Raw genomic sequence first — 12,091 nt, forward strand, 5'->3', positions numbered from 1 at the left:
ATCTCTCAAGCAGATACAACAACAAGAATGCCTGTGGGGTAACCACAGGATGGGCAGTTCCTTAAACTAAGAAAATTGCAGTCAGCTTTGCAAGGAGTACCAGAACAGAAATGTTACTGGCCTATTACAGTTCCCAATTACCACCTTGCTTTATTTTTTAAATGCAACACGAAGAACAACAACAAAATAGAACTAGACTAAGATGAAACAGAAATCAATTCCAACCAGCATGTCATAGACACAACTTCTGTTTCCCATTCAGGAGCTACTCCTGTTACCTTCAGCCACAGTCCACAACTATGCTCCTCAAAAAATGTCAGTCTCATGGGTAGTGCATGCATTTCAAGACTGCCTGGGAAGACAATCATTTAAAGGACAACAAAAATTTGCAGCACTGAAAACCTATTTCAGAATAACATAATTTCGCCTGAACATCCAAGTCACATACACCACACTGCAACAGACCAGCCTAGTGCCATGGTGAAGGAAAGATGTGTGGAAAAACATCAGTATTTTGGGGGAGCTCTGATGCTTAATTCAGGTCTTAGCTGCCACACAGTAAAATCCTCGGTGAAGCAGAATGTTTGTACTGGTTTTGGCTGGAACAGAGTTAATTTTCTTCATAGTAGCTCATATGGTGCTGTGTTCCAGATTTGTGACCAAAACAGTGTTGGTAACACAAGGATGTTTTAGCCATTGCTGAGCAGTGCTTACACAGCGTCAAGGCCTTTTCTACTTCTCACACTGCCCCACCAGTAGGTAGGCTGGGGGCAGGAAAGAAGCTGGAAAAATGTCCAGGACAGCTGACCCCCAAGGGATATTCCATACCATATGACATCATGCTCAGCAATAAAAGCTGCAGGGGGGAAATTTGCCAGGGTGGCAGTTGGTCAGGGACTGACTGGGCATCAGCTGGCTGGTGGTGAGCAACTGGGGGTTTTTGCATCACTTGTTTTTCTTGGTTTTGTTTTCCTTTGGGTTTAGGGGTGGGGTTTTTTTGTTGGTTGTTTTTTTTTTGTTTTGCTTTGTTTTTAACTTATTAAACTGTCTTTATCTCAGCCCACGAGTTTTCACACTTTTACCCTTCTAATTCTCTTCCCCATCCCACTGCGGGGGAGTGAGCAAACAGCTGTGTGGTGCTCAGCTGCCTACTGGAGTTAAACCACAACAAAGTTAAAGAATGTTTTTCCTTAAATATTTTTACTATTTTAATGTTTACTATGTGTGTGTAGGATTTCTTGTTAAAAAGCATTTCATGGACTGACTTAATTTATGAACAGATAAAATTCTCCTTCTAAATTACCTACATCACTTCCTTGTTTCTACGAGGTCCTTCAAAAGGTCGGAAAGGCAAACTCCCTGTTGCGGCATGGTAAAAGGTCACCCCTATGCTCCATAGATCAACTGTTGCTCCGTACTTTTTCTGATGTTCTTTCCTCAAAACTGCTCGCTCATACATATCAGGGTGCTAAAAAGAAAAAAAAACAGAAAAAAAGAAGTTAGAATTGCTTTATGCACAATATAAAGAACAAAAACCCGATCTGTCATTTCACAGCAAGATAATTTGCCATTCTAAACTTCCAGCTTTTTAATCAAAAGCCAAAGTTAGCTTCATCATAGAATTTGCTTAAGTTATTCTGACAGAGTGTCACAAAAGTGTTCAAAGGTATGATAGCCACTTTTATTAAAGGTTTGCAAAAAATACTTTAAAATTTAGCTAAAGATTGACTACTAGAATAAAACACCACTGAAGAAGAAGAGAAAGCCAGTATTCCTCCAGATGATTTTGAAACAACAGAAACCAAATTAGAAAAAGATCCATAGCAGAGGAGAACATCAGTTACCATACTACATGTGGGAAAATGTGGAAGAAAATTATGCCTAAGATGCTTGTATTGACACTTCCCTGCCTGCCTCTCTTTGGTTAGCTAAGATATCAAGTGAATCTTAACTATACCTAGCATCATCCAAGTAGCTCAAATACAAACTGAAAAACACCTACAGAGATAAAGGCAGACATTCATAACTAAAATACTGTTGTTCTTTCTTTCACACAAGGCAACAGTGGAAGTTAGACCTGGAAATTATTTAAAGGCTACTGTGCTCAGCAGAGCAACTGGCATGACCCAAGGTGAAAAGGGTAGAAAGTTATAAAAACAATTATAATACAAAGGTTTAAATACTAATTTCCACAGTCTGACCTTCACCTATTCAACTCTCATCACAAAGGGCCCTGGACTTCAAACACTTCTTCAACAGAAAGTGAAATCATATGGGCTTACTAAATACTCTTCTGTGCCATAGAGAGACACAAATTGTTCATCATCTTCAAGTTCTCTTGCAGCACCAAAGTCTGTAAGTTTGTAAACAGACTGACCATCTTCACCTATAACACGCATTATATTGCCTGGTTTGATGTCACGGTGCACTATTCCATTCTCCCGGAGATGATTCATCCCAGCCACTTCAAAAAAAAAAAAAACAAAAAACAAAAAACAAAAAAAAAACCAAACCCACAGAATTTATGTACACAACTTGACACAGATTGCACAAGCACTGAATTGTAACTGAGGCTAGGAAGACATATGTGTTTACTTTCTCACTGGGAAATGTGAATAAGAACGGACACTCAATTAACAAAAAGACCAGGACCAGAGGATATTCTAAGCATTTTTGTGTTTTTTTTTCTTTCAAACAGCTAAATTACAGTATTTCTTGCTCTCAGCAAGAATTTTCCCATAAAGTAATGAAGAATAATGTTATAACAGGCAGACACAGATAAACCTCATTATTTTTCTGATTTACTTTTCTGAGATTAATTACCACTAGGAATCAGTCCAACATGTGACAAATAATCTTGAAATAAACAAACAAAAAAGAATTATAGGAATTATAGCTTTAAACAGAAATGACTTCTTAATGCAGCTATCTACCAACAGAGACATAAATAAAAGATGTGACTACTTATGACCATATTAATTTGTTCAATTAGTTGACAGTCAAATTCCTCATCTCTTGCTGTTTCATGATAAACAGAACAAGTATGAGTTCGTTTCAGTCAACGAATTAGACCAAAGAGCAAAGTCTACATACCCACATCTCTCAAAACAATTAAGAACTCAGACTCTGGCAAACCAAAGGCATTAGACGGCTCCTCTAAAACTGTATACAAACTCCCACATGGACAAAATTCCATAACTAGTACTTTGTGTCTAGTTGTTGTCTGGAAAAAATTAAAAAAAGATAAGTCTGTGAGCATTGTGAAAACAATGTCAGAAATTACATATAACCACAGGATCCTACTTTATAAAAAAAAAAAGAAGTTCTGTAGCTAGATCATAAATCCCATTCTGGTGATCATTTTCAAAAGAAGCGCAGGTGAATTTTTATACTGTTTTATGTATTCTAACTTGGAGGGGGGGCGGAATTAAGAAAGCCTCAAATTCTAGGTACTTAGAGGGTTGACAGCAGTATTGATAGGTGGACAAATGAGAAACTACAGCACAGAAGAGCAGAAAGGAGCAATTGTCCTTCTTTCCTCTTTACTAATCTCAGCATCTGGGTCATTTCAACTGATCAGTCTTAGTTTCAGCACAACTACCGCAGTTCATATAAACATACAGTTCTACATGTCCTATGTCATTATTTTAGTTGGTTGCAAAGCAAAAGCATAAAGTTGTCAGGATTACTGTAACAGCTCCAACTATCAGTATGTATTAAATATTCATACAGGTAGATAGTTTAAAAATTCTAATTCAAGATAAAGCTTAGGACAGTGGCTTCTCAGGATGGCTTTGAAGAATCATAACCTGTGCCTAAACACTGAAAGCGAGCATATTCTTTCAACAACAACAACAAAAAAGAAAGAAAAACAAAAAATGCTAGTGATTGGGTCAGAGTATTTATATCATCATACATGTTACTGTTCTTTAAAAATATAACTTCATCCTCTATAGTTAAGGATAAAGCAAAAAGACAGTTACTGTGGTTACTACCATGCATCTCAGATCACAAGTACAACAATTCATTACCTCTTCTTCGATGGCAAACAATTTGACAATGTTCTTATGATTTAGTTTCTTCAATACTTCAAACTCTCGCATCTGAACATCCACAGGACGAAGGAAACTTATACTGTTAAATACTTTGACAGCGTATAAATCCCCAGTTTTCTGTTCAAAACAAACAAATTACTAATCAAACAGAAGCATAAAACTGTAAATGCACACATACCCATTATCCAAGCATTTTGAGATCTGTTGTGCATACAAGCATACCCAGATTAGAAATAGTTCAAAATAGTATTTTGTGTTAAAGTGGAAATTAAGATTCTACTAAAAATATTAAGTATATATTGGTTTAGTTTAATATAGACTAGAAGCACACAGACTAGCAGAATGGAAACGCAACATTAGCCCATGAAAATCTAAGTGCTTTTAAAAAAAGAACAGTTAGCATAAGAAAGGCTACACATTTAAGAAGGACCCATAAACTTAGCTGAAAAATAATTTTTCAGCAAGAGGTAAGCCACTTGCACAAAGCGGTAAGAGACACGCAGATACTACAGTTGAGAATCTTGGCTGGCTTAAGTTAAGAGATGACTTTTGGAAGCTGAACGTTGCTCTCTTTTTCTTTATTGTTCTGTTGATACTGATAAAGCAGTATTTTGTTTTTTCAAAGGCGGCAGCATCGAGTACTACATACCACTCGTGCAAAATCCTGAAGCAATTCAAACCCACATAATAAGTGACAGGAGCAGTCATGAGCTTAATCAGAGACTTAAGTTCTCAAGCGGGACCAAGCCCCAACATGCTCAGGCACCCACAGCACCAGCTGAGAGTGCAATTCCTGTCCCTCTGAGGGCAAAGTACCTCCCTGCGCCCACTCTACGAATACGCTTGCATTAGCAGTCTTGTGTGTGACAGACTGTCTATGGACAAAGCCTTCCTGCGCTTAGACTAGGTGTGCTGTACAGCACACTTACATGCACTACTGGTGCCTGGGTAAAGTTTTCTCCCGTTGACAACGAGCTGCAGGTCATGCGCTCAGACTAGTGAGGGTGATGAGAGGTGCAACCATGAAACCATAAGCTTTACAGAGGAATCATTCCGTGTTGAAATTCACTCACCCAGAAAAGCACATTAACTGCTGAATTATTGCTTAGCGTTGCTTCACAGTTAAATGCGGAACACAGAAAACACAGTAGCTTATATATAACTTCATATTGATTTCACACAGACTGTCATTACCATAAGGGAACATCACTTTCACAACTAGGCTTATCTTAATTTTGTGAGACATACCGTGAAATTCATAGGAATAGAATGACCTACACAAGTAAGGTCATTTTAGCCCCTCACTCAGGTTACAACATACACATCAGCATATCATTTACATAGCAAAACTGCTCAAAGATGTACTATTTTGTACTGATTACTCAAGGCGTGTCACCAAGAAGATGGTGTCCTATACGTGTAGGAAGCATTGACTTATGGACAAAGACTAACAGCAACTTCATCCAATATGATAATATGTTAAGAACATTCCACTTATGGTACAAAATCATAAAAATGGGTTTTAAAAGAACAGGGAAAAACTACGAAAAGAGAACTTAGCAAAGACAAAAATAACATATCATGTAATAAAAACTGATAAGACTTTTATTCCTATTTAAATTCTTAAGCAAGGAGTATTTTTTCCATAAAACTGAAGAGTGGAGCAATGAAGAATTAATAATGGTTAATATTTTACAAGGACAAATAATACAATATTGAAAACAAATCCTCAGAAATAACTGTATAGAACTCTAACTGAATGGATGTTTATTAAAAATTAAAAACTAAGTATGAATAGTTACAAAGACATATTTGCTTTAGGCCTAAGTCTTGAACTGTTTTTCGTTTATTTCATGACGCTACTCACATATGAAAAAATTTCAATTTTAGATGTTGCTCAGATTAGTAATTCCTCACAAACCTTATGTCGTCCCCGGAAAACATTTGCAGTAGCTCCCTGTCCTAGAATGTCAGACAACAGCCAGAGGTAATTCGAAGTGCTCTGCATCTTTGCTCTTTGATAAGACAGTTTTCTTTTTCACCTTAAAAACAAAAGGTTAAATATATTGAATTATAATTTAGTAAAATACATGAACAGGACTTAATTTAATTAGAAAGAAAAAAAAACAACCCAAAACCCAACCACAACTCCAAAGACGTACAGAAATAATTAAGAACAACCAACTATAGGAATAAGAGGTGAAACAGAGAAACAAGCTCAACAATCAAAACTAATGCCATAGACACACCACCTCTCTGCATTTGAGGTCTTTACTCCCCAAACTTTGTTGGAAAATACAACTGGAAAAGTGAAAGCTTTATAATCCCTTTTCTGATGTACACAGGTGTTTAAATGATACAGTAACAAAAACTACAGGAAAGAGTCAAAAACACGTGCACCAGGTCTTTTGAAAATAAGCAAGACCTGCAATAGAATTCCATTATTTGGTATATACGCCAAAGAACAGACATCAGAGATGATGGCAGATATGTATACGGATCTTTTAGATCACTTTGGCTCTGGAAGCTGCACTTCAGTACAACTGTAAAGGAACTCAACTAACTACTTACAAAAAGCTATTTTTACATGAGCTAGACAAAAGTCACAATTAACACAAGTATTTTCAGCTACTTTCTTGAACCACCAATTACTACAGGAAAAACTTAAGGGACATTTCTCTCATTTCTAGAATTCCACGTTTGCTATATCACATCATTTCTAGAGAGACAGCCTAGCTTTGCCACCCTCCCTGAAATGTAAACTGTCAGATACTCAGGTCTTCACAGATCCAAAAGAAAGAGGAAAAAAAAGTTAGATTAAATTAAAACAATTAAAAAAACATTAGAACTACCAGATTTCTCCCCTTGCAGGAACAGCAGGAGCTGCAGGTGAATACCCTTACCTTTTTGGTTTAATTAAAGCACTGATTTTGCCATTAAATCTAGCGAAAGGCTCTAAGATCAAAGGCGTAGCTTCCTAGATCTAAAGAATCTTGAGATCAAAATGGCAACCGGACCAGGGGAAGGTCCTGCAGCAGCAGCTGCCTTTCCTCACAGCCTGGCAGGGGACCCTGCATCTGCCCCTGTTAACTGGCAAGAAACAGCTAACGGATCCTCAAACAAAACAAAAAAGCCTTTCCTGTAACTTCCAGAGGAAGAGGTATGACAGAATTTCCCGCGGATGTCTATGACGAGAAGGCGGCTCGCACTTTGCGAGAGCTCCCTGGCGCAGAGGAGGACACCGGAGGAGCCCGACAGCCTGTACCGTGCGCCGGCCACCCCAGCACCCTTCGCCCATCCCGCTCTGGCACCCGCCTTCGCACTGCTCCTGATCCGACCCGCGCCACGCTGCAGAGACCCCCGCGTTTGCTCGTGACTTTGAACGCATTCCTCTATCCGTAGCGACTGCGGATTTCATACTTTCATTTTGCTGTGCGCTCATGTAAGATGTGGAGTTTCTTGCAAAGCTGTCCCAAAACACCTGGGCAATGACATGTAGCATACAGAACTCAACAACGCAACGCAAAGACCTGACATTACTCTAAACTAAATTCAAAGCCATGCAGCAATGCCATTTTTAAAATCTAGATAAAGCTCTTAATGCCTAGAGAAGGGAAGAAAGGTTTTTAATCTCAAATTTGAACCAAAAAAACCCACCACCACTCCACAAATCCTTACAATTCTCAGTTAACTCTGACTAGGCAATTTACGGTAGTAGAATAAGATAACTTCTCCCAGCTGGCAATTACTGTAGATACCAAAGAGCTACCTATGATGCAGACACAGAAGGTAAGGAAGAGGTCTGCAAGGAAATATTGCACAGCCCACTCTCCAAATTAAAAAATTCCTCATAATTAAAACCCTGTTTGTAACAAGCCAGCTGGCACATTACCAACAAACATGTATTTTGTCATTTATTTCAAAGCAACATTCATTAGATTCATACCAAGACGCAGAAACATAATGAATCCTTTCTAAGCAGACAGAAAGCGTGCAGAAGGATCAAGTAAACACAAAGTTTCTTCACTGACATCTGTTCAAATACTAAAAATTTTAGCAGCCTATTAGAGACTGAATTATTATGTTGCCCAAAGTGATAAAGGTGAGGTAGCTTATGTATGAGATCAACTCTCTTCCTTCACAATTCCTAATTAAATTTGCTTGAAGGTCAATGGGTGAAAACAAAACAAAAAGCGACAGATGAGCTTGAGTATCATTCAATGGATTTAAAAAAACCCCTAGCAAGTCACTAACGAGTTCTCAAGGTCTCGGTTTTTTCACTTGCAAAACTACAGATACAATTATGCCAGTATGAATCCCAGGGTACACATCCAGTGCCAAACCAAAGTCAATGTTGCACTATTCCACTTTTTTTAATCAAAATAGTATTTTTATAATAATAACAAAGTCTACACTCTTTTGGCAGAGTCTTCACTTTTAAGGCATAAAGTCTCACTCACCTTTAGTTTTAATGTTCAAATTGTAATAATTTGATTCAATAACTTATATTTAGACCTCCTTTGCTTTAATACCTTTCCTTTCTTAGACTGATTCAGAACTCATCTTTGCTAAACACTCAGCACGTCCATTTTTCTTTTCATATCTTCCATTATCTTCCTCAATCTATTCACTAAGAGTTTCATATTGAAAAAAAAAAAAAGATCTCTAACTGTAAAACTGGTCCTGTCACTAGATTTTATGCTTAACTTTCTATTTCTTCATATCGCACTCATGTAGTATCAGACTTAATGACCAGGAGTCAGAAGTTCCTCACATATACCTAAAGGTATCTCTCCCACCAGCAGGTTGATTTATTGTCCCCCATGACTCATTAGCATTTCAAGGGCTAGGGGCTGCTGTTGGGGTTTGGGAGGTTTTTCTGAGTATTTTTCTGCTTCTGGCGATGCTACTACTTCTTTATTTGTCAGCAGGGGGAATTGTAAGAGAAAAAGACTGCATTTGCTAATGCGATTTTTTTTTTTTTAAATTCCCAATACTTTGAAGCAGGAGTACTGACTGCTTCTAATTAATACAAAGACGTTTGCTGTTACCTCCGGCAGGCGGGACAAGCACAGAAAGCAGGTACTTCCCCTGTTAACAGCTACAGTATACAAGCTCACCAGGCAAGCAGGGACAGATGATGAAGCTGAAGCGAAGGCTCTTCCCGTCTACAGGGAAGATCCTATATGCCACCAAAGCCGACAGGCAAGGTGCTGGGGTTCCGAACAAACGTTACGTTAGCGTCATACGCTCCGGTAAACACAAGGGTTTTATACTTTCTGCACGCCCTCTCTTAACGCCTAGGAAGGACGCTTCTCCCCGCGAAGTTCCCGCTTCCTACCCCTGCGTCCTTCAGCTAACCTCCTTCCGGGAGCTTCCAGTCCAACACGGCCGTCCCGATTGCCGAAACGCCCTGCCCCGGGCCGCGCGAGCTGCTGCCTGAACCCACGCGGAGCCCCGCAGGCCCCCAGAGGCCCGCGACACCGGCGGCAAGCCTGGCTCCGGCGCTGCTCGCCAGCACCGCTCTCGGCGCTTCCAGCCCGCCACGGGGGAAGAGGACTCGGCCTCGGCCCCGGCCTCGGCCTCGGCCCGGGCCGGCAGCTCCCGCCGAGGCCACGGGCTGGCCCCGGCGACGCAGCCCCACGCCCGGGAAGGTGGGGCAGGGCGGGCAGGGCGCTGGAGCTCCGCTCCGCAACAGGACAGCCTTCCCGAGGTAAAAAGTTTAGCAACTCCCACACCCACGAAGGCGACGCCGCTGCCCGAGGAAAGCCGTACACAGACCGCTACCGAACGTACGCTTCCCCCCCGCCCCTTCCCGTTACAATCGCAGTTTTGACGGGTCGTACCAACTGCGACCTGCCGACATGCGCGGGGACAGAAGTCACCGGGACCGGGGCAGGGACGAGCCCCAGGCACGCCGCCGAGGCCGCAGGCCGGCCGCCGCCTCGTCCCCTCCCCGGGCGGGGGCCGGCCCCGCTGCCGCCTCAGGGGGGCTCCGGCGGCTCCCGGGAAGGCCCCGCCGCCGCCCCGGGAAACCGAAACCACCTCGCCCCGGCGGCGGCGGCGCGGAGGGGAAGCGGCTCCCGCCGCAGCCGCTGCCTCCCACCTCGGCTCGGCTCGGCTCGGCGCGGCGCGGCCTCCCCCCACCGCGCCCGGCCCTGCCCACCGGCCCCGACCCCCACGCACCGAGCCGCCTCTCGCCCTGCCTGCCCAGCGCCCCGGCCGCTTCCGGCTTCCTGCCGCGGCGCCGGGGAGGGCGGAGCGGCAGAAGCGCCGCCTCGGCGGCCGCCGCCCCCGGCCCTTCCCCGCCCGGAGGTGGCCGGCGGGGCGGCGGGGTGCGGGGCGGGGCGGCGGGGTGCGGGGCGGGCCGGCGAGGTGCGGGGCGGGCCGGCGGGCCGGCTGACGGGGCGCGGCGGGAGGGAGCGGGAGGGGACGGCGAAGCCGGGAAAGGTCGGGGAGGCGGCGTCGACGAGTGGGAGCGGGTGTTCCCGAGCGGTGGTCGCTCCGGGCGTTCCGGCTGGTCCGGCGCTCGGAACGAGCTCGGGCCGGCGCCGGGGAGCGTTTCCGCGGCGATTGTTTTTGCTGCGTGACCGCTTCGGCGGCGGCTCTGCCCCGCCGCCCCCCCCCGAGGCCGGGCCGCCGCCTTCCCCCGCCCCGGCGCACCCGGCGGGAGCGTTTCCCCGCCCCGGGTCCCTGACCTCGGCCTCACCCCGTTTAAACCTCACCAGGCGTCGGTGCTCTTCATAGGGTCGTGCCCTCGCTTATTTTTTACTTAAATGCCTTAACGCAAAGTTCCTTGATGATTTATCTCTTGCTCTTTTTTTTTTTTTGTCTGTCCGCTAATGTTGCTGTTCCAATAAATGGTCTGCATAGCTTGTGTAAGGAAAAACATAATTCATATACTACAAAAAATATAATTTATGCAGCATATAGTGGGAAAATAGTCAAAATAATTTTTTATTTTTTCCCCCAAGACTATCCTTTTTTTGATCCTCTGCATTTCCTGTTTGGAATTTCCATCTTCCCAAATCTTAGAAGCCTATTCTCTTGAGGAACTGACACATGAAAAATAGCAGCCTTTAGCTTGCAGGCTTTGCTTATTGTTATCATCTTACCTTTCTCAAGCTTTATCACAAGTCCAAACTTCTGCTGGTTCAGTTGTTAACAGAGTGCTAAAGCTTGTTCTAAAATTCTGCTTAGTGAAACTGATAAATTGACTTCGATACATTTTATACTGTTACTGTAAATGCTTAATTTATAGCTGTTGGCATCTGAGCTTTATTTCATAGCGCTTCTGCATTGTAGAGGGAATAGTTCCCCGCCACAATGGCGTTGTCCTTGCATCCTTCAAAACACTGCAGCGCTCCTCGGAAGTTACATGGCTTATTTCTGCTACCCTCTCTTCAGTACCCAGCTTGGCAAGCCATTTTTTTTTCCACTAGGTGGATACCCATGAGTCAGCTTTGTCTTCTTTAGAAATATTCATCAGATCGTGCATACGCGTTTTAGCAACAGCCCTCTCAAAATCAGGAAAACGTCAATGAACTTTTCTTTGTATCTTGAATGTGTACTTGCTCCCACTTCTGAATAAAACCAAGCTGTTGGCTCAGCATGTTGATGCTTTTTGGACCTGGCCATTTTATATCATGGTCTCACTCAGGCTGGACGGGGCTTCGGGAGGTCTCTGGTCCAACCACCTGCTCAAAGCAGGGTCAGTGCTGACTTCGGACCAGGTTCCCCAGGACTTTGTTCATTTAAGACCTAGAGTATCTCAGCTCCAATGTCACCCTGCCCCTGGGTCTGGCTGCCGACCGCTCTCAATGCAGTTACAAGCCTGTGTGCTTTCCCCAGGTCTTGAATAAACGAAGATGATTCATACTGTACACACGATTCAAACTGTCCATTTTTTTAGCGTGTATCTGTAACATAATCAATGATACTTATGCAAGGGGAATCTTCTCTAGGCTTTAAATGTTTCACAGTATGAATCACAGGAAAACATTATATTGAATGTAAGAACAGGGAAAACAGACACC

At 43.1% G+C, this 12,091-nt stretch overlaps 1 protein-coding gene across 5 annotated transcripts in view; it reads right to left on the reverse strand.

Moving 5' to 3' along the window:
• The window catches only part of TBK1 (TANK binding kinase 1), a 36,693-nt gene extending 26,374 nt beyond the window's left edge, over positions 1 to 10,319 (reverse strand). For 2 of the 5 annotated variants that reach the window (XR_005931494.1, XM_030003023.2), the window contains exons 1-6: positions 10,242 to 10,319; positions 5,977 to 6,097; positions 4,032 to 4,172; positions 3,094 to 3,223; positions 2,283 to 2,464; positions 1,308 to 1,468 (exon numbers count right to left, since the gene is read on the reverse strand). Coding sequence is in view for 4 of the 5 variants with exons in the window: in XM_030003023.2 (XP_029858883.1) it covers positions 1,308 to 1,468; positions 2,283 to 2,464; positions 3,094 to 3,223; positions 4,032 to 4,172; positions 5,977 to 6,063 (701 nt within the window). In the remaining variant the exon portion in view is untranslated. The other 3 variants (XM_030003027.2, XM_030003028.2, XM_030003025.2) reach the window with 3 other exon arrangements.
• Between the last annotated feature and the right edge of the window lie 1,772 nt (positions 10,320 to 12,091).

This window comes from Aquila chrysaetos, chromosome 26 (assembly GCF_900496995.4).
Source record: "Aquila chrysaetos chrysaetos chromosome 26, bAquChr1.4, whole genome shotgun sequence".
NCBI lineage: Eukaryota > Metazoa > Chordata > Aves > Accipitriformes > Accipitridae > Aquila > Aquila chrysaetos.